This window comes from Lepisosteus platostomus, chromosome 10 (assembly GCF_059453375.1).
Source record: "Lepisosteus platostomus isolate fLepPlt1 chromosome 10, fLepPlt1.hap1, whole genome shotgun sequence".
Lineage (NCBI taxonomy): Eukaryota > Metazoa > Chordata > Actinopteri > Semionotiformes > Lepisosteidae > Lepisosteus > Lepisosteus platostomus.
This window is the reverse complement of record NC_142620.1, coordinates 9,517,829-9,541,050: the sequence shown is the minus strand read 5'-3', so window position 1 is coordinate 9,541,050 and position 23,222 is coordinate 9,517,829. Positions and strand designations below refer to the sequence as shown.

The 23,222-nt window shown below is 38.5% G+C and overlaps 1 protein-coding gene across 1 annotated transcript; it reads left to right on the top strand.

The window, feature by feature from the left end:
• The first annotated feature begins 250 nt into the window (after positions 1–250).
• Positions 251–21,891, top strand: lin52 (lin-52 DREAM MuvB core complex component). Its single transcript, XM_088648009.1, has 6 exons — positions 251–392; positions 906–980; positions 1,559–1,596; positions 1,805–1,871; positions 3,274–3,357; positions 21,167–21,891. The coding sequence occupies exons 1-6, from the start codon at positions 317–319 to the stop codon at positions 21,220–21,222; spliced, it is 396 nt and encodes a 131-aa protein (XP_088504135.1). The 5' UTR covers positions 251–316; the 3' UTR covers positions 21,223–21,891.
• Positions 21,892–23,222: the final 1,331 nt, after the last annotated feature.

Sequence of the window (23,222 nt, the reverse complement as noted above, 5' to 3'; positions counted from 1 at the left end):
TTGGTTCCCAGTTTTCATCCACCTTGCTCATAGCCTTAGAAGTTAAGACAAAACCCGCCCAACCTCGGACTCAATTGGGCGAAAACCGGCTATCAAGTCTCGTCATGGTGACATTCATTGGGTGTTCAAAACGTGAAGGATTCAAACCTCCATTTGACAGGTTTATCCTAATGCCATTCATTATGTTTAATCGCCAAAGTAGATTAAATGTATTATTTGTCAGTTACTAAATAAGTAAAAAAAATAAACGTAATGAGTACTAAATTATCAATGTGGTTTACGTATGTAATTAAATATTCAGAAATTTAAAAACTGCATGAATTTATCAGCAACGGCAAACAGGCCCTGTTGGTCACGTGATGTTGTTTTGAAAATGGCGTCTCCCAGTGGAGGTAAATTCTAATTTCAGGTTTATATGACTTTATGGAAGAAGGGTTTAGAAAGCTTTTGCAGTTTCACCGAAAGAACTATCTAGACAAAATATCGCATTTTTGAAACTTAGGTATTTTCTTACGAATTGTCTTTTTAAATTTGAGTGGCCACTACGGAGATGCTTCGTAACATAGCTGTCGATTTGCTAGCGTGTTTTAATTAAATAGTAATTTAAGTATTCTATGTCGTACGTAATAGGATGGGTTTACATAGGTGTAGAGAACCACAAATGTATTTTGAATAGGATCGGACTTCTAACTCTGCATACTTGTAAAAGGGCAAAGAAGCTATAATGCAGTGCATTTTATGTTGTCAAATAATAGTTTTATTTCCGTTTACGTTATTTTCCTGATTAAGCTCTTTGTTAGTTATAACTTGTATTGCTATAATCGAGGTCATATATTGTACCTCGTTACAGGAAGCATGTAGACATTTATGATGTAAAGTGTAATGCGTGTTGTTTTGTAATCAAGGTGATGACTTGGAGACCTCTCTGCTGAGCTTTGAAAAGTTAGACCGGGCATCACCAGATCTGTGGCCGGAGCAATGTAAGTTTTGACCTCCCTCACATGTGCGCGAAATGTCTTTGGTACAAAAACGATTTGCATGTCTGCTATTCACACTTTCAAAACATTGCATTGGTCACACACTAGCAAGTTTCTAGGGTCAGACATTCGCGGTCTGGAGGGAAACTCCAATTCGTACAGTTCGCTAATACAATACTCTTCGAGTGCTTTCATAATGTGAATTTAAGACCCGGTCTGCTTGCTTGAGGTGTAGCATTATAAATGGTTATCTGATAAGTTGTCCTGCAGTCCTCTTTTATTTGAGCTAAACTGCAATGTTCATTTTTAATGATGTAGATCTCCTTTCTATGAAGGAGATAACAGATTGAGCATTCAAGCTTAACTACAAGGTCCCAGGGCACTTGCCAGATTGAAGTAACGGTATAACCCTATTGCCTGGTCGGGTTTGTCCTTTCCAATTTTGTCTTTTCTTCTTCACGCTCTCAGAAATCAGCAGTCAACTGTTCCTGTACTGTTCTCCTGACCCCCTGACCCCTTTATCTTGGAATATGTCGGTTCATTGTGCATCAAGTTTGTTTTTTTAAACTTCTATATTACAGTGCCTGGTGTAGCAGAATTTGCAGCTTCTTTTAAAAGTGTAAGTGTTTTTTTGTGCTATGTTTCTTTTGCACATAAATAATAAACCTTCATGAATGTATTATATACTTTATTTTGTAGTTATTTCTCGGGAGAGTGAGTTGGGGGAATGGCAATTTACACTGAAGTGATCGAACCAAGAAGAATTGTTTGTATTTTTTTTTTATTGGCTTTGCCGTTATAGTTCTGTTTTACGTTTCTTTCTGTAGCCAATAACCAACTCCCCACCCAAGTGGATGGCTGAACTGGAGAATGATGACATTGAGATGTTAAAAGGTAACAGTATTGAGTATTGTAGTCCATCTGTAGTGTTGATTTTGAACTTGCTATGATTGTTCTTGTGAAGTAAACTGTGGAGTTTGTGTGGCGTGGAGGTCAGCACTGTTTCCTCATAGCCTTTTTGTCCAGGGTTCGAACCTGGGCTGGGCTACCTTCCGTGGGGAGTTTGCATTTTATCTCCATGATCAAGTGGGTATTTGTTTGGTGCTTCTGTTTCTTCCCATCTTCCAAAGACATGTCGGCTGGTTTCATTGGTGTCTCTTTGTATGTGTACTGCAGTGTACCGGCAACCCATCAGTGGGAACTCAGTGTCTGCTGGGTGGGGCTCCCGCTCTCACACCTCTGCGTAGGATAACAAATGGGTGAAATATAAACCACTCTCAAACTCATTTTAAATTGCTGAAGGACCATAACTTGTCTTTGTCACGATAAAGAAGAATAGAATTATACAAGATATCTAATAGATATCTATTAATCGCTCCATCCAATTTAGGGTTAAGGGAGCCTATCCCAGCCACCAGATAACACGAGGCAGAATACACTCTGGGCAGGATGCCGGTCATTTGCAGGGCAGACACACACTCACACCAGGGCCAATTATCCCAGAAGCAAATTAACCTAATAGGATCATCGGAGGAAACCCACATGAACGCAAGGAGAACATACAAACTCCACGCAGATTGTACTGCAGGTCCTGAATTGAACCCAGGGCCCATCACCATGCCACCAGATGGAAGATAGACAGTGGAATAAAATGAAACATCCTTTTGAATATATTGGATTTGGGGAGTGAAACATGAATGTGAGATAAATCAGAGACTGGAAATGAAAAGATGGTAGAGAGTACAGTGTACCTGTTCTTCTAGATTTAGATAATCTATATCATGTGTTCTGTTCGTTTGCATGAGGCCATCCAAAAGTAGATTAAACACAATGTGAATTTTTGCGTGAAACAAAATACATTTTTTCCATTATATTCTAACAGCATAAATTCAAAGACTAATGACATTTTACTTGAGTTATTAGAAATCATTTTTTTAATTCAGCATATTTAACCCTAAGAATTAGTAATAAGATAAGATATCTGTCTCACATGTACCATCTATAGCTCAGGGATAAGATATTGTATCTCAGTCTCTTGTTGTTAGCTCTTTGCAACCATATAGTTTTTTTTCTAATTCACTCAGCCCCTGATTCCCTCTCCCAAAACAAAACGGCTCAACTTAAAACACTTTTCATCTGTGCATCTTATACGGTGGGACCCATGACATTTATTTGTTTGTTATTATATTTTTAGGAAAACTAGCCTAATTCCTAATATTTACTACATTTGACCTTAGCCTCTGGTTTTTCGTAAAAAAGGCCTGACAGTCTGAATTCGGTGTCTTCTTGTTTGCAGAATTAGGGAGCTTGACCACTGCCAACCTGATGGAGAAAGTAAAAGGGCTGCAGAATCTGGCCTACCAGCTTGGACTGGAAGAGTGTAAGTGACCATTTTGATACTTCAGCTGGTACTGTACTTCCACCACAGGATGAGAACTGAAGCATTGAATTATTTGTCATCTTTGATTAAATGTAACGATCATTTCACATTTTGGATCTAAGAAACCTTTATGAATTGTCAAATCAGTTCAGACCTACCAGTTATAGAAATTATTATATAGTGCCTTGCAGAATTATTCATCCCCTTCCAGTGATGACCCATGTTGTTAATTTGCAAAGCATGTATATACATTTTTTTTAAATATGTATAAAAAGTATTTGAATGCTCAAACTGAATGCTTTAATGGGTGAAAGAATTTAATTGGCAGCTAGAAAACCGCATAGTAAAATCAAATATAATTTCTAGTCCTATATAACTTCAAATAGTCATATTTAAAACAACTGTTATGTCCTCAAAATAATTGGCCTGATGTAACGTTCTGCAGTATATTCCACAGAAGACATAGTATACTGTAGTCCTTTAAAAGAAAAGATAAAATAAGAAAGAGTGATTGAATCAGTTTCAGTTAAGTTTTCATCAGAAGCCATTTGTCATTCTACTGATCGCCTCTGGGTGGTGCTGTTAGCTTTCACCGTATTTGTAATACAAGTCTGTTGTGGTCTCTCTGCTGAGCTTGTGCACAATGTTAGCGTTTAGAGCTGACAGAAGGGATATTGCCCTACTTTAAAATGGATGATTCCAGCGATTTAACTTATTCAGAGCCTGAATGTAATATTTATCTTACCCTGTCATAAGTGTTCCTGGCTGTAATGGGTGCATTAGCCCTGCACTGTTAAAAATTTGGATGGCTTATTCAAGCATGTAACCATTATTATTCATACACAAAGCTCTTTCTTAAAATAATGTCAAAAACCTTATTTGACCATGATTTCTTTTAATCTCCATCTGCTTTTTATGAGTCAGTTTGCTATGTAATGCCCAACACAGCATAGGCTTTCAAGTTGTAGTCTCTCTACTCTGATAAAATAGGACATTGTGTATTGCTGATTCAGTGACATGTATTAGCTTGAGTGAAGACTTTATGATAACTACATCTCTTACTTGGAAAACTAAAAGAAGTCATTATTTTGAGCACTGATAGTTACGTTGGGATGGAGTTCTATAGTACCTAATTCCATGACTGCAAAGCATGACTGATGCCCAATCGTTCACAGCAAAGAATGTTCCTCTTTACATGGAAAAATGATTTCTGCTTTCAAGCCTACTGTAGTAATCTCTGTAGTGGTAAAGAACTCATCTTCATTAATTTACATGATCCAAAAATATGGAAACAAAAATGATGTATAAAACTTGTGGAGCTGGGGATTGTACTTCGCATGCTTTTCTTTTTCATGTCAGTGTTATAATTAAACTCTTAGTTTCTCTTAGCAGATAGCCATTCCCTCTGTACAAATATGCAATCAAATAGGAAGTATTTTCACAAAAGCTATAAAAATGTATTACCTGCAAAAAAACTTTAGGGAAAAAAAGAATAGGATCTTAATTTTCTGAAATTAAATTGCCTACAATCCTGTTTGTCATTTTATCAAATTTTAAGCATTTAAATCTCAATATTGCAGGCTTCTAAAATCTGACTACACTAATATGTTAGATTCCCTGCATCTATATATAATAATCCATGGGATGGATTATGGTCATAAATGCTCCATTTTTTCAGGAGAAAGATGAGTACTTAATTTTCTGAATTTGTATATGAACAGAAAACAGCTCAGCATGGGCCATGGCAAATAGCCATTAAGGGATATTTGTGCAAGCTGTAATACGCTTCTTAGATAACTCGCCTGCTGCTTACAGAAGAGTAATAACCTAGAAAAAATAGTAGCTAAATAGAGTGCTTTTAATGTTGCCCGCAAACCTTTTTTCATATCATTCCATTTTGTTCCTTTTAAAAAACATAATTGAAAACGTGTTAAAGCCTAATGGATCTGCAGAAAACATATGTGGGTGGATTGAAGCTTTCCTTAGACTCGATAGTATGCCATGATGGGGAATACAGTTAAAATATTTAGAAGAGAACATTTTCACCATGTAACTTATAAGTATAAAAAGAATACATTCTAAAGATTCAGCATCACAGCAAACAGGAAGATGGTCTTCCTGGCTTGGTTTAATATTCAAAGAAGAATAAATAAATGATGATTTTGTTAGCTGTTTCACAATTTAATAATAGCATTTTGTGCTTTAGGCAAGAGAGCTAGAGATGGAGTGGGCTCTGAGCTTTGTGCAGATTTGTAAAATTCCATCAAGATGTGATGATTAAACAAGGGTTGTTCTAGGAAGGATTATGCCAAACATGATTTGTCAAGGCTTTGCTTTTACCAGTGAAATAGGAATTAAATGACTGTTTAATAGAGAGAAACTTCTTAACTGTTACAGCTCTGCAGAGTATTTGTTTGAACAGAAAAATATTTAATACGTTTCATTTTTATCAGTCTACTTTAATGACCACTTCTACAACAAAAAAAATAAATATTTAAGGAGTTGGCAAAAAGAAGAACAGATGTTTTTTGTGTATTTGGACCTAGCATCATGCAACAGTCATAGCGTGTACCCTATCAGAGGAAAGATTTAGAAGACAAACTATGAAGATGGACTTCCAGTCCACTGAGGCTTGCTCATTGACTATTTCAGATAGTACTGTCCTGAATAAAGGTGGAGAAGAATCTACACTTCACAATGTCTTCATTTCTTAGTATCAATCAGAGGCATCACTGTAGTCCAGCAGGCTTAGGACTGTGACTAATTGGGGCCTGTGCAGCTCCCCAATAGGAATTTATACAGTAAAATTCGTATAATACCTTTACACTTTTATTAGTCAAAGTGATATCTCAAACAAATGACCTCTGTGTTGCCAGCATGCATTTGGTTTATTAATTTTGTATGCTTAGGTTTTCAAAATAATTTTAAAAACTTGAGATGACTCAGTGCTTAGACTGTGATCAGGAGATGATCCAAGCTTCTGGTTTTCAAGACGAGCATAAACAAGCAAACAACCCACAGCCTCCCAGTATAACTTTAATATAGTATGTTAATATGTGAAAGCTGGTACATTAGAATACAAACATTGTATTGTATTGATGTATTGTATTGTATTGTATTGGTTAAAAATGACACCTTTCCAATCTAAATGATTCTTGATCTTGAACTACAGTCTTTCTTCAGTGCTGAGGAGGCAGAGGGGAAGCATAATAATGATCTCTAAGCAAACATGCCATTAAGGTGACACAGAATTGGACTTGTGATGTCTGGAGGTCAGCCTTCTTCCAAACTAGTTGAGCCTGTTCTCATTTTATATTAACCTGAATAACATCAGGTGGGATTGTCTAACATTTGATTTCTGTTCCTTAATAACTCAGGCTGGTGCAAACCTTTCACAGGGGCTTATGTAGCCTATATTGTTCAGCATGGACTGTGATGTCATAAAGCTTTAAAGCAAATCGTTGCAGTGCTGAAGCTGGATGGACAATAGACCCTCTATGAGTAGCTTCTGTGGCTTCTATTTACTTTTTCTGCTTTCACTGAACCCCTGCTGTTACTTGAGTCTTAACATAGGGATTAAATTTTCATAAGGTTGTAGTTTACCGATGTGCTGTGCAATAGTATTATATAGAAGTTAAGATTTAAAGGACTTTTATTCAAAAATTGATGGAAGGAATTATTTAATGTATTAGTGTAAACAGACATATGGAGCTTTCAGTGAAAAAGCAATGTGATGATGTCATTGGGCTTTGACCTACATAGGACTAGTTTGGAAGTATGGATAGGCACATGGAAAACCCAGGCCAGGCTCCTACACAGCATTTCCAAAAATGTGTATGCTGATTTCAATTTAAACTACACTGTACAACAGATGTGTTTCTAGAGGTTTATTAATTTTCTTTTTTGCTGTTGTTTTTCAAGTTCAGGTTTCTTAGAAAAAAGGTAACCATTGCTATATAATGCAAAATAAATACAGCAGTTTAAGTTTTAATGCTGGTCAAAAAGTACAGTTGTGTTTTGGCCTCTTCATGCGGTGCTCTTCAATATTGTTGAAGCTATTATTAGTTCTTACAGAGGCATGCTGCATTTTTAATAGCACATCTATAATGTGCCTTAGTTTAATTTTCTTCTCTTCCTCGGTGTCTGGGGAAGCCTTGTAAATCTTGGCCACTTTTTCATTATGGGGACCCATTTTTTATTGCCTTTAAATTAGACGGGAAAGCAGAGCAGGGTGGAGTTAGGATTTACTGCCCAGTTAATCGTGTGGACCTATTAAATGCTACAGATTACTAATAACCAGCACACAATCATGCAGAAAACTAACAGGGTGTCTGTAAAACAGCTAAGATTAAACAGATCACCAGGTTACATCATCACAGGCAGGCAGACAATTTGACCTGGCTTGAATGAATAGAATAGGAAGACACTTTTGCATGTAAACTATGGATTTGCAAGGTTGTAATTTAGGAAGAGTTAAGTTCCTCCCCCCTTCCTTCTCCTCTAAACTAAAAGTGTTATGTTTTGGAATTGCTAATTAATGAACTGATAACATATATTACAGTATTGCAATCTGCCATTACAGGGGATCATCCAGGATATTCTTCTGGGTACAGCTGAGGGCAAATTCTGTTCCGTTGTAGCTTTTTGTGGACGAGCAGCTGTGATACTCATGTGGCGATACTGCAGTTACTTCTACATCTAGAGTATATCAATAATTAGTGAAATGTTAAATTCCAACATTACTTTTAAATGGTAAAATGTTGACCACATTGCATGACTACAGTCATTCAATCCCCAAAAGCAGTGAACAGTACAATAAAAGCAAAGATACAGCAACACATACTTTATCAATTAATGGCATCAGACCTAATTAAATATAGATTCTTGCAGATGAAGAAAATGTAATTCTCTGTGTATGATAGTGCAGTCCAAGAAGAAATTTAAAATTCATGACAAAAACACCAATGTAAGAATCAAAGCAACAATCATGCTGTGCAAAAAGAGCATATTGCAGACAAAAAGAGATATTGCTGCATTTGTTGTCTTTCATCTTTATGGTTACAGCTCTGGTTTTGTGTAGCTGTTTCGCTCAGAGCTTTGACCAATGAGATTGAAAGAAAGCAATAGTTTTTTTTTTGGTTTGTTTTGTTTTTTTAAAAAGGCAAAAGAAACAAATTGCAGGTGGAGCTGAAAGGGCCGCTCCCCTGTGGTCTTCGGCGGCCCCCGGGGCAGGGGGGCGCTTCTGCAGGCGAGACCTGCCCCCAAGTCCCACCGGGCCCAGCGCCTTGAAAAGGAGCACGCGTCTGCCCCAGCTGCTCAGCCCTGCTTAATAATGAATAGCCCCAGCACGGGCCGCTAAGTATTGTCATCAGAGCCTGCGTACACAGGGGAGTCGTGAAACAAGACTGATAACTAACGTTATTGATGGTAATTGAATTGAGATGGTTCCTCTGGGAAGAGCCAAGGGTTCTTGTGCTTTAAAGCACTTGTTGTTTGTTTAACTGTTTCCTTTGGGTTTCTTTCTTTCCTGCTGATTATAAATGGTCTCCTCTTGTCTTATAATGTCTTGCCTAATTTGTGTATAAAGGCGACAGGAGTCGTCACAGAGAGATCAGTTGAAGATGGGACAAATACTGACATTTGTTCTGATCTTTTGTCGGGTTTTTCAGGAGCGTTTCTCCAATCAGGATGCATGCTGGCTTTTTTAGTTTTATAGTTATGACCAAATAAATGACTGACTGTAACGGCTGACCGTATATTTTATTCAGAATGTTGGCGGCCACTGTTGAGTAAAGTAAAAATAGCCTACAAATATCAGTAATCTAAGAATGTAATATTGCTTTGTTTATTTTTCTTATTAACATAAAAAAACGCAACTTTGATTCTAACCAATCTCTGATTAGTTAGAGATAGTAAGAAGGTGAACCAATCTCTTGCAAGCAAAATAAAATTTCGATTTCAGCTTTTTTTTTGGCTGACTATATATGTAAGTATTATACGATTTACAGGAGGCTGTTTGGCTTCTGTAGCCCATTAGGTAGGCAGTGCCTAATTGATCCGAGGTTCGTATCCGTCATCCGGCCAGGATATGGCCTTCAGCAGCATGGTAGGGTAGCTTGTTCCTGACTCCCTCAACCCTTTGAGTTAAAGAATTTTCTCCTGCTCTCGGTTTTAAATGCACTAGTACAGGCATTGTGGTTGCTTTAAATAGTGTGAACGGTACCTTTAGAGTAGGAAAAGATGAGGGGGCAGGGTTACCACATTGGGCATTCAGTCCACAGACGGCCTCTGGCTGTCATTAACAAGCTTGATTGGTAACTACTACTTGAACTCTGCAGAGGTTCACTGGCACTGATTTACAACAGATAAAATGCTAAGCTAGCGTCACAACACCTGGGTCTCGCTGCTCTTTACCACCACATTCACTAAATGGTGCAAGAATGACTTAGCGGTAAATGTCTCTTTGTACCTGTAGGTAATTCTGAAGGTCAGACTTGACAGTTCTTAATGGGAACCCATTTACTGAAGCCCTATGAAGAGGTTTTCAGAAGATCAATTTTTGTCTTATTAGAAGAACTGTAGTGCTGAATATGATTGCATTTTTGCCCTACCCTGGTAATGCGATCGGATCTATCCATCAAGACTGCATGATGAAAGGATGAACGATTATGAAGTGTTGCGACTGACAAGCTTAAAATGACGAAGAGAGTGGCTCCCCCCATTTTTATTACAGAGGATTTATGATAAATAGATGTGCAAAGAATTTCTTGTTGAAATTCTGATTTGGATGACTGCAGTAGAAAACAGTAGAGTACACTGCTATCGGCCACTTTATTGCATCACAAAAAGCAGTAAATAATCACAAATGTTTTCTCACTAGTGTAACTTTTTTGCATGCTTTTGAAAATATTAAACACTTTTTTTCCTTGCAACATAATAAATCATTTTATCTTGTAACATAAATACACTTTTACTTCTGAATGTAATTCTAAAAGTACAGCACATGAAGGGCAGATATTTTAAAAGCCTTGACTTTACAGGATTTAATGAAGTTTTTCACCAAATAAGTGTCAGGAATCGGATCAGTGTCCGTGTAGTTGTGTGCGATATGTTGGTGGAGAGTGAAAAGAACCTCTCAGTCCTCTGGACTGTTGCTAACACTAAGAGACTGTCTTGCTTTAAGTGCTATATTCCCCCAGACAGTGATTGTGGGACTGGAATCTCTGCATAATCTGTCGAAATGATTACGTATTTCTCAATGAAAGTGCTTTATTTCATACCTTTAGTTAATCGCGTATGGAATAAACTTCAGTAGCTTATTAAGCCTGTTTGCTTCTTTGCTTGTTGTGTTGTGTTTTTCTGTACCCGTATTCATACAACAGATTGAATCAGAAAATGATCTTGTTGCCAGTAGCTATGGGAGTTTTTGTTTCAGGATTATGTTCATCTTAATAAAGTTAACAGAGTGGCATCCAGGATGCAAATGAAATGAAAATTATTTCAGAATAACTACCTTGAATCTTCATTAATTAGTGATCTGTCACGTGACCCTGCAACAGGACTGGTCTTATACAGAAGAGAAAGAATGAAACTTGAGCACATGGCTCCTTTTGTCCTTCCCAATGCATCCTGAGCAGATCTGAAATGACATATAATTTACATAAATAAATTAGGATTTCATAGAATTTTTTCTCGGCTAATCACCGCAACGGTATGAATCTTTTGGGGCAATATAATGAATGAATTGTGACTGATTGCCTATTAATAAGGACGCTTTAGGAGCTGGGTCCCATACTGGGGCGTGTGTGTGTGTTTGTGTGCGTGTTAGTGTATGTGGTTGAGTGCAGATGTGCTGAGATGGGGAGGTAAGAGAAGGGGAGATGGGCACAGATATAAAGAGGAACCAGTGCCCCCCTGGGAAATCATAACTCGTGTCCGCATCTTAAATATTCCTGTGAAGTATCAATAAGTGGGTAATTGAATTTTGAACACAAACATGAGCGTCAGGTGGAAGGGGGGGGGGGGTGGAATGGGTAGTGGTGAGGGGGGGCTTGTCATCTTCCCTTTGCTCTGGGCGTCCCCAGGGACGGTGGCAGAGAGGATGGATGTTAAATCCATTAAATAAAGATTACACTCTGTAATAGCTCACTGTGGCAGTTGAAGAGGAGCAAAAGGGGTAGGATTACAGTCTGTTTGTGGCTTAATGAAACTGTATTAGGGCAGTCAAGATAAAAACGACTCTTGTTAACCTAGGTGGTCATCTGCCTTCAGTGCCAAATGGATCCATCTTAATTCTTATTTGCAACTGCAGGTCAAATAGCCACTTCCCTTTGCTAATCATCACCCTTTCCATCACACCGAGTGCGGGGATGGTTTTGGGAATGTTCTCATCACTCATCTGGGCTTTGGGGATTTTATGATGTTTATGTGCTTGTTTCTGTTTTAAGCAGGGGTCACTATAAAGCTTTTCATTCCGATTCAATTGCTTTGTGTTTTGTAATACACGAAGAATGAATTTTAGATGCTTGCAGATGTGGTGTTCTTTAAAAGAATTTATATTACGTTGGGTACATAATACAAGTATGCCCTTGCTATGATGGTCCATATTCTTATTCTTAAGCCTTACTAGTGTAGCTCTGGGTTTGTGCTTTGGATTATTCTCCCGCTGAAAGCTAAATTATCCTCCCAGTTTTAAAGTCTTCAGCAGAGTAAAACTGGATTTCCTCTAGTATTCACCTGTACTTTGCTATATCCATTTTTCCTTCAATCCATTTAATGTTTCCAGTCCCTGTGGAGAAAAAGCATCCCCATTGCATGATGTTGACACCACCATGCTTGACTGGGAGTTTTGCTGTCCTCATTTTGAGCCTTATGTAATACTTTGCAATTATGCCAAGAAGTTCCAATCTTGTCTTCTCTAACCACAAAACATTTTGCCACATGTTTGCTGTATCCCTTAAATGCTTCATTGTAAACACTTGTAGATGGCTTATTTTTAATAGTGGCTTCACTCTTGGCCACCCTCTCATACAGGATCGTCTTGTGACATGTTTGAGGTATCATTTACTGATGCTCATGACTTTATCCCAATCTTTCTTTGAAAGCTTCCTTAATTTCTTGAAATTCAGTAAGTGATCATTGAACCTCACAGAAACAGGTGTTTTATCCTGAAATCATGAAAACCACTGTTATTGCACTTAAACAGAGACCAATTCAACTTAATGTGTTGCTTATGCCACAGCAAAGGGTTGAATACCTATCCCATCATGACCTTTCAGTTTTTCTTTCATACTAATTATATTTTTGTTTTTTTGCTTTGTGTGAATAGGTTTTTCAATACTGTATACCAGTAACATGCATTAATTGGTGCTTCAAAGTGCAAGCAATAAATTATAAAATACATGCTAGCACTTTAACATTTGCAAGGCACTGTATTTTGTTTTTTAATAGCAAAATGAGCTTTTCAGTTTGTATCAGTCTGAGGATATGTTCTGTTAATCCCATTGAATAGCTGGGTGGCACCACTCAGTGACTGGTAAGGTCTGCAGGTCTGACTTGCAGTACTGCATGGTTTGGCATTGTGACACGAGCTTTAGAAAACATTGGAGGGAGAGTGGGGTGGGTGAAACAGTCTTCTGCTGTCATTACAGAAGATTTGCATTTAACACTGTAGTTAGGTTCTTGTGTATACCCAAAATCACAACACCCCCCTCAGACTCTCCTGTTCCCCTCCCTTGATTAAAATCAATCATAATTGTATTAGTATTAGTATGTGTATGTATATAGTTTAAAGTATTATGAAAACAGTAATACAGCAAATACAGTCTACAGCGATAAGAAAATGCAGGGAACACAGTAGATGCATAGCTCTCACAAATACTTTTCTCGGTCTCTAATTGCATGAATCAAAGATTCATTCTTGCCACACAGGTCATTGCCATCTCTCCCCTTGTTCAAAATCTTGATTTATTCATTTAATATCAGGCACTTTTCTTGACTTACCTTTCACCAACTACATATGCACCAAGTCACTTACAAATATTTAGCGTCAAACGTACTTATTACTTTTTTGCTCTATTATGTTTAAATAAATGTGATGCTTTACCTATTAACTTCAATAACTCTGTTGTTCAGAGTTCAATAATTCCAAATTTTTATAATTGCTGACTGAAACTTTAAACATTCCTCTTACTCATCTGTCTCATTTCTTCTTGACTCTCTAACATCTGTATCACTGATGTTTCAATTCTTTTAGGAATTCTTTATAAAATTAGCTATCCTTTTTCCAGAATACATTCAAAATCAAATGTCACTTTCCAATGATCTAAAAGAAAAAACAATGCACGTATACTTCAGACGTGTTTCTCAAGGTGAAGTGTTTGTAATATTAAAATTGCATTTATGCAAACATTTCTGAGTTCGTCTCAGGTTTGTCTTTATGCCAGTCATTATGAGCTAGGAGCCCCACTACACAGCAAATCTGGTAGAAATGTGAGAAATGTCTTTACCTGTTGTATTACATGGGAAATTTCAGGCCAGATTGTACAAATCCATAGAACAATTAAGGCAGGAAACTAGGATTAATGCCTCTACTCCGCTGAACAATGCTACAGGATCTGTAATGAACAGTATTCAGGACCTTGGTCTAAAGTCGCATCTGAAGGACAGCACCTCCTACAGCACAGTGTCTCTGGTCACCATAGTGGGGCTATAGTGCAACATACTGGCCCACCAGGATACCTCAAAAATAGTACCTAGATTTCCTTTGAGGTCCCCCAGTACTGACGAGGCCCAGTCTTGCTTAGCTTCTGCAATCTGTGAAAATCAGGCTAGACGGTGATAAAGCTGTCGTTGTTTTCAAGTTTGATTTTTCAGTGGTACACGGTACCTTTTCGTCATGCACACAGACGCTCTTTTGCCTAATGCCCAAGCTCGCAGTCCTAGAGGTGGTTAAAATGTTGCCATAAGATTAATTATTTTAAATTGGTATCGTCAGTTTAAGAAGAAATATGAAGAAATATGTATGCAGTGCAACAGTAAAATAACTAAATATGGGAAATAAACAGCAAGCAAAATGATGGCTAATACAATCCAGTTGTCAGTCAATATGGATAGTAGCTGTAACAAGTTGCTGATTAACTAAGTACAGAATTTATAATTGACCTTTCTAATCAACTAAACAAATCTCAGCTTCCACCTAATCAGTATTGATCTCCTGATTCTCCTAGAGACCCAGAGAGTTACTGGCAGCACGCGCAGTGCATGTCTCTGTGTGTGCGTGTCTCTGTGTGTGCGTGTCTCTGTGTGTGTGTGTCTGTTAAAGAGGCAGGAGGTCATTTTCTGAATTCAATCTGATCTTGCGATGCAAATCATTTTATTTTCATACCGGGAGGAAATTGAGGATAAATTGAAAACTAATTAACGACCTGAGCAGAAGGGCAATTGCCGGCAGTCTCGCGGGAGACAGCGGACCGGAGCCGCAGTCCTTCATTGTCTCGGCCGCCAGAGAGGGGCAGCAGCAAGAGGAGCCGATGGGAAAAGAATTTCGTCAGCTTGGCCCTTAAGAAGCCTGCGGGTTATTTAAGGAATGTCAGCAAAAATCAGTGAGACAAATCTAGGATTGGAAGATTGGTTTACAGCATGGTGTTGATGGCTCAATTGGAGCAGCCTGCGCAGTTGTGTAAAGGGCTGGGAAGTTTGGCTCCTGCTTCTGCCCAGATATTTTCAAGATTTATCGGTGATGCATTAGTATAAGCAGGAAAAATTATTTCTACATAAAATATACTTTGCTGATTCCTCCTGCCAGGCTGCTGTATTGTTAAGTAATGACTTTTGAATAAAACCTGCAAGCCCTCCATTGCCAGTATTAAATAGTACCTTCAATACAGTTTTTTGTGATAGAGTGTATAAAGGACCTATAAATAATCATCTTGATTTGTAAATAGTGAGCAAATTGGACTTTGAATCTGTGCCTTTATTAACTTCCTAATCATTTTTTAGATAAAGAAAAACATGCAGTCTGTGAAGCTGAGTTTGATAGGATAAGTCTTTGAGAGTGCTGGGGCCCTGGGTTCAATTCCTGGGGCGCTATCAGTGTGGAGTTTGAATGCTCTCCCTGTTGTTGTGTGGGTTTCCTCCAGATGCTCTAGCTGTCTCCCATACTCCAAAGACATACCGGTATGTTTATCAGCCTCTGGAAGATTCAGCCCTAGTGTGACAGTGTGCATGTTTGTGTTTGTGTGTGACCTGCAGTGGACTGGTGTCCCATCCAGGGTGTATCCCGACTTCTACCCATTGCTTGCTGGGATAAGCTCTGGTTCCCTCGTGACCCTGTATCTGATAAAGCGGTTAGAGAATGGATTGGTAGATCGAAGTCTTTGAGTCTAAATTCCACATCATATTCAGAAAAAAAGAATTACCAAATTAAAAGTCATAATCTTAGATTAACAAAAAAAAATACTGTTTTTTTTTTTTTTAGTTTTACCATTAATGAGATAAAATGAGTTTCCACATGGATTGCCATGAGGTCTTCTGAGTTGATTCCTTAAAGGCTGTCGCACTGTTTGGCTGTCTTGCGGTAACCCTTCTCAGCACAAGCCTCAACAGAGTCTGCACCCCCTTCCTTCCCTCCCGCAAGACATAATGAGCACTTTCAAAAGTAAATAAAGTTGGATTCTGCGTCCCCTGCTGTAATTTCTTCTAATATGAAAATGATATCGCCGTGGCAGTAATTACGGGTCATCCTAATTTATTTCACACCTCTTGATTCTGATAGTTTCATTCCTTTAAGGGTAGGCTTCGGTGTCACGAGCTGTGATTATTTTGTTAAACGTTATTTGAATAGACAGCAGTGAGAGAAATTAATCAATCTGAATCCAATTAGCATCATGTTTAACCTGATGATGGACACCTCAAGGTGAAACGGCCACAGTGCTGCTCCAGCATTATTATTCAGAGCGGCTCATCTCATCTAAATTACAATTCAGTGTGCTTTTTCATTAGCTTCAGGGAGTGGAGATGGGTAACTCTTTCGCAGACATGCAGAGATGTTGGGTATATATTTAGGACTTGGATCAAGTGGCTTTGTCTGGCGGTATAAAAATAATCAGAGCTTTTATTTGCTATTTCTGCTGTGAATCAAGCAATGTGCAATTTGCAAATGCGATTCTGATCATTTTGTCCATCCCAGCTAAGGCCCGAAATTCTGGATATAAACTGAAAGGTTACGAATAAGAGGAGGCCTTTTATGCAGTTCTAAAATGGAGCATTTCAATTGTGTTTTTGTAAAATGATATTAGAATGAAAATTGTCACATGTAGCTTGTGTTGTTCATGATTATTCTAAAATTATTCATTTTGCCTGACAGCAATTGAAACTACTCATCTTGGTAATCTTGTTTTTTCTAACCAAATATGAATGTCTAACCAGGCACAAATATTCGACATGTATCAGCTGTGGAAGCTGGTGTGTGAAAAACGGGTTGTTAATTGGATTTATCTCTGTCTCTACAACTAAAAGGTTTCTGTCACTTGGAATGGATCAGTTCCATGTAGTGGATCTGTTTTTATGGAGCAATTTAAGCCTGCTGAAATTCTACAGTGATCCCTTCCTTGTCAGGAAGTAGGATTTTAAAGATGCGCAAAATAGATCTGTATTACGGAACTTTAATACTAGAGACTTCTGGCCCAACACATGGAATCTCAGCTGTGATTTAAAGAATGCAAGAAAATTGTCCTTACAGGTAATGCATGTCTTTCAGTGGACCAGGAACTTGTTTGTAAGTCTGGGGGTATGTCCTGTTTCATAGCATATTGACTAAACACTGGATACTCCCTGTTGTGTCACTTGATTAGTTGTGACAAGAAGCCAGGTAGATGGAGTCACAGCCACACAAATGTCTTGTCTTGGTTAGGAATACACAGCCGGGGAACCTTTCCTTGTGTTTTCCCATGGTGAGGGTAAAACAGTAAAACTGAAAAACCCACAATGGAAGCCAGGCCCAAAATGGAGGTTAAGTAAAAGGTGCATCATGCCATTTTATTTTCCAAGAGAATTTCCAAAATATTATGAGATGGAGTGAGGAATGAACAGCTCCCAGCCAGGCCCCAACAGGTTCAGCATATCTAATTTCTGTGCATCTGTCTGCTGGTATCTGATGTCCCAGCTTCCCAGATCCCTGCATGTTCCATCAGCACACTGAAGAAGAGTATATCCACAACCCCCCTCACCCTCCCCTTGCTGCCACCAGACAGCCTGACACGTGCTCTGTCACTGTGGTATCAGCATGCCGTGTGTGTTGTTGTTTTGTAAGTCAAAAATGAACAGATGTTTGTATAAATTACCTTCCTGTCTGACGTCTTGCAAATTAAATACGCAGTGTGCATTTATAAACAATTCTGCTTGGGGAAAGGGGGTTATAGAGATTGGTGGGTGTATTGGGGGGGTCCGTTTATTAATTCTAGGTTGATGCGGCTCTAAAATAATGCAGATGACGAGAGTTTGGGGGTAGATTGTTGTCTGCTTAAAGGGTGCAATGGCTGTTGCCATTCAGAGATTGAAGATTTTTAATAATCCGTCATGCAAAAGCTTATGGCGGAGCTTCAATACCAAAGTGTATTGAAGTGCTGATTTTTAGCCTTCTGTCTGCAGTTTTCTACTGCAAAAAAAAATTCAGAGATCAGTGTAGGAGTTATGTCAAAGATTTCCAGGCTGATCCAATTGCAAAATGTAAAAAAAATAGGTTGGTAAGAATGGTGCACTTTTGAAATTTCATCTCATAGCCATTCATTTTATGCAATTATCATACAGTAACCTTTTAATTCTTATGAATGAAATTGAATATCCACTATTCTTAAGCCATCTTAATAACAAAGAGAAACTAGAAAATGGAAAGCAGTTTGGAAGTCTTCCAAATAAGTCTGTCCCTGCACACTGACATTAACATCACCCACAAACTGCAAAAAAAAAAAAATCCTTACATTCCACTATAGCCAGATCTTCTTTATTCATTTCAATGTGAAATAAACTTCTGAGCACATATTAAAGGAGCGTTCACAAGCCAGCAGGCTCGAAGCAATTTCAAATTTGGGGCCCACAAGCAAACTGTGGAACAAAGGGAGTAGATTGCATGAGTTCATTTTTTTAAATATGCTTTTGGATCTCTTGGTAAAAAGGGTGAAAATCCTGTGGAAAAGTTAATTTCTGCACTGTGTGAGGCTTGTTCTTCATTTGAACATTAGCCAATGCATTGAGAAAACTGGGGAAGGAGGAGCATTAAGAGTTATAAAAGTTGAGGGGAATATTGCTGTTGGTTTAGCTTTGCACTAGCGATTGTGTTAAGTGGTGTTATGTTGGAATGCTTTTTTTGTGTTTTAGTAGCTCATTTTATAAGGTGTTGGTGAGTGCTAGAGTGTGCATAATTCTTACATTCGTTCTATAATTGCTGTTCAGCTTTGGGGCTATTTAAAATGTCCTCTATAGCATTGTGTTTTATTAGATGACCACTGAATAATACATGTCTTTTTCTACCACATTGAATTATCTGATGGCTTAAATTTTCTGGAGCAGAGATGTACTTTATTTCACTTCAGTCTTGCCATTTAGAACCTTATTCCTGCAAAAAAAGATCAGAGACAGAACAGGTCTGCACTGTGGTGACACCTGAAAAATGCTCCACAGTAGAAACATTTTCTCCTTTCTATTTTTCAGTGTGGAATCAACCTTGTTCCTAATCTCTGTAGGGTTTGCCTAGCTCCATTACTGTTAATAGACATTTAACACACTACTGAAGTCCATAGTGTATTATTTTTTAGGAAAAATGTGAAAGTTTAACTTTGCCATAGAATTATTTTGAATCGCCCTGAGTTTCCTGATTGGCTGAGCATCGTATTGGATTGGAAGTAAACTAGTCACATTGCACCAAAGAGGGTAGCCTGGAGAACAATAGTTTGGTGATTCAGTACAAGAAAGAGGATTAACCAAAGAGAGTCTAGTTAGAGCAGTAATTATGATTTGTCTTTCAGTCTTTTTAGTCCTTTAACTACAATTATTTGAATTCTATAAAAGCAACTATTGACTTTGTGAGACTACAGTCCTGGCAAGGATGCAGCACAAACCCTGCTACCAGGCAGTGAGGTTATATGCTCTTCAACACTTAAAAGCTAGGGAAAACACTTTGTTAAGAGCTGTTGCGTATTAACGAGTCACAAGATGGTCCACAAAATCCCCTTTTTTGTTTTTAATTTAGTATAGTCATAATTAGACTTTCATCTCCCTGAAAGCTACAGAAATGTTAAGGCATCAAAATTCAAATTAAACCCTGCTTAGAGAAATGAATCTAATTCTTATCAAGGTGAGAATCATTTCACTCAATATTATGCATTGCATCTTACCAGTTACAAGAGCAGTAATAACAGCAAGCAAGAAAGAGTTTGAGTAATGCAGTCTGAAACAGAATTCAGACCGTCAGAGCCGACTGGCCAGGCCTGTGTGTTCTCATTCCGAAGAAGCGTGCAGCGATTCGTGGCCCTGCATGCTGTGCACACTTTCTGTAGCACTTGTCGAGCAACAGAAGGGGTGCTGACCTCTGCACTCCCGACGAATTTCACTTCTCACTTTTCGCTTTCCCACTCCAGCCTGGGGATTGGCCGTTCTCTGAAAATTGGTGCATACGCTCACCAGCTGCTGTGGTCTGGATTTATTTACAGTACACTGATGGGATGGCCGTGTTTAGTCCGTGAAAACATTATAATTGTAGTCCTTGCTGTCTGTCAAACAAGATTATATTCATACTTTCTGCCATATAGAAAGTTTTTTTACAGTGCCTTCACATTAATGTAGCCACATTATTTTTTTTTCTGTTTCATGAAACCTGTTGGTTGTATACCTCTCACTGAGGATGTCTTTATATTTTGCTTTATAGTGTATAGCACCTCTTGATCATGATTTCACTGTATTGCTTATTTAAGTATTGTCTTCTCCAGCTTTAGGGTCATTTCCCAGATTTAGTGCCTCCAGTGGACACACATTGTTGACAGGTTATCAGCCTTCAAGAACTTAAATGTGATAATTCATGGCAAAATATCTTACCGTCAAACCTAAAGGCTAATCCTCAAGATGAAGTGGGGCTTTTATGATTATTAAATTGTTGCTTATCGAAAGTTTAATAATAATAATTCCTTACACTTATATAGCACTTTTCTGGACACTCTACTCCAAGCCCTTTACAGGTAGCCCCACCTGGATGATGTGACGGCAGCCATAGTGCACTAGTACGCTCCCCACACATCAGTTATCAGTGGGGAGGAGAGCAGAGTGATTAAGCCAATTCAGAAATGGGGATTATTAGGAGGCCATGATTGGTAAAGGCCAATGGGAAATTTGGCCAGGATGCTGAAGTTACACCCCTACTTTTTTCGAGAAACGCCTTGGGATTTTTAATGACCGCAGAGAGTCGGAACCTCTGGTTTTTATGTCTCATCTGAAGTTTGGAGCCTTGTTTTACAATAGTGTCCCCCTCATCATACTGGGGCATTAGGACCCACATGGACCGCAGGGTGAGCGTCTCCTGCTGGCCTCACTAACACGTCTTCCAGCAGCAACCTTAGTTTTTCCCAGGAGGTCTCCCATCCAGGTACTGGCCAGGCTCACACCTGCTTAGCTTCAGTGGTTGCCAGTTGTGAGTTGCAGAGTAATATGGCTGCTGGCCATATTTTATGAAGAAGAAACCTTTAATCTTTTTTGTGTGTGTGTGTGTGTGAGTTTGCCTGCATTGTCTAATTGTGAGATAACCTTTGTTTGTGTTTTTCAGCCAGAGAAATGACCAGAGGAAAATTTCTGAACATTTTGGAGAAACCCAAGAAGTAGTCGTCTTTGGTCAGTAGGACTTCAGTAAACAAACGTGTGATTGGTGATGAGATTGAAGAACACTTGTAGAGCATCTCCACAGTGTGCAGCAGGCTCTCTTACTGCGGCATCATGAACATTCGGGACACCTGGAAAAAAGCACCCTGGAGTGAACTGAACAGGCCAGTCTTGTACGTGCCATTGATGTGTAGCCATTTTGTCAGTTCATAAATAGACTTCTGACTTAATTTCAACAAACTGACTTCTCCCTTATTGATCAGTGACAGTACTACAAAATTGGAACCACAGGAGAGCAATCACCTTGCATAGCTACATTGCCACAAATGGTACTCAAGCATCCCGGACCACTTCAGGGTTAAACACAGGAGTGCACGCTTCTAGACTCACCAGCTTCAGTGAGCTGAAGCCCCACAGTTTTGAATCCAGTATGGCTTTCAAACTTTTTCTTTTTCAACCAGCTCCAGGATGATCCGTTTCATTTCTGTACTTGCACTAGTAAGGTAGCCCTCCTTAGACTTTCTCTCTGAGGTTTTTTTTTTTTATATATATAAATGTCTTGTTTTCTGTACCATTCATCTTATTGAAATTCTACATTAACATTTTATTGTCTCTTTTAAGTGAGTTCTGTGTTAAACTGTAATTGTGAATAAAATAATTTTGAGACTGTTAGTTTGAGTATGAATTCCTTTTATAATATGTTTACTTGCCTTCACATGAAGCTGCTGGAAGATCCAAGTTTGAAGCTAATTAATTCCATTGTGGAAGGGTAATGCAGGCATTTCATGGGTTTTGTAATTGAGTGCTATAAGAACTACTACTAGGGCTATCAACAGAAAATGAAAAAAACTTTTTTTTTCTTGGAAATGGCCAACGAACATCTTTTTTGTTTAAGATCGCGTTCATTGTTGTGAGGTGTTTTAAAGTAGTTCGTAGTAGTAGTAGTAGAAGTTAGTTCTCTTTTGGAATTAATTATGAGCATTTATCCATACTGTATAGTAAGCCCTAGCTCAGAAGTATCCAATCCTAGTCTTGGAGTGCATGTGTCTGCAGGGTCTGAGTCTTTAAATCAACAGCACCTGAAGAACTGTGAAAACATGTAAAATTTGTGTGACATGTTAAGACAGAACTGGAATGAATGCTCGCTAACACAACAGCCCTCCAGAAAACTCAGAAAGCCAAGCTTGCAATTGGTGGGTAGTTCAGTGTTTTATGTTGATCTGGCCCCACGTCTGAAATGACACTTGTTAATTTTATAAAAGCTATATATTCTTTATAAAAACTAAGTTAACTTGTAAGATGTCTTCAGTTTGGCTATTTGGTTAAAGTAAAGGTCTCAAGTATGTCAAATGAAAATTGGTTGATGGTGACTGATTTTTAGAGTAAACCTTACTGGCAGAATTTGGAAGAGATGAACTAGGGAGGCAGCTGGCAAAAGAAAGGATTCTCATGTAAAAAAAACTAAACTTCCTGCAGTCACCTTAATGTAGAAACTGTTTGGAGGGCCTGAAACTTATTAATTAGGGCAATAACTTCATGCCTGCACCATTTCACAGACATTCTCCATTAAACCGCTTCTTTAGGTCTGGAAATATAAGTAGCTCTGACACTGGACTAGTCCTCTGTATGATGCAATTTTTCACTTAATGAGAATTGGAAGCGGAGGCCTTACACAAAACATTGCATAAAAATAATATTGCGCATTGTCGTCCATTGTAACAAGAGTTGACATAATTACTAGGGCCATTTCTTTTCTAATTAGCACACTTCCACCGTGGACAGAGTTAGCGGTCAGGCAAAAAGAGAATCGGACAAGCATGGCGAATTGGAAACAAAAAGAGACCCATTCATTGTAATTAGGTGAGACAATGCTTCGGACTGTTCTCAGCTGGAGATGTCGCTAAAACTTTGGCCATTTTGGCAAGTGGTTACTGCACAAGTTACACATCTCCCCAGGCAGCTAATAAGCCCCTAATTGTCTTTCCGATTCACACGGGTTTCGA

Coding starts and splice junctions, on each gene's coding strand:
- lin52 (XM_088648009.1), top strand. CDS start 317: ATGAATTTATCAGCAACGGCAAACAGGCCCTGTTGGTCACGTGATGTT. Junction 393..905: donor AATGGCGTCTCCCAGTGGAG/GTAAATTCTAAT, acceptor TTTGTAATCAAG/GTGATGACTTGGAGACCTCT. Junction 1,597..1,804: donor TTGCAGCTTCTTTTAAAAGT/GTAAGTGTTTTT, acceptor TTCTTTCTGTAG/CCAATAACCAACTCCCCACC.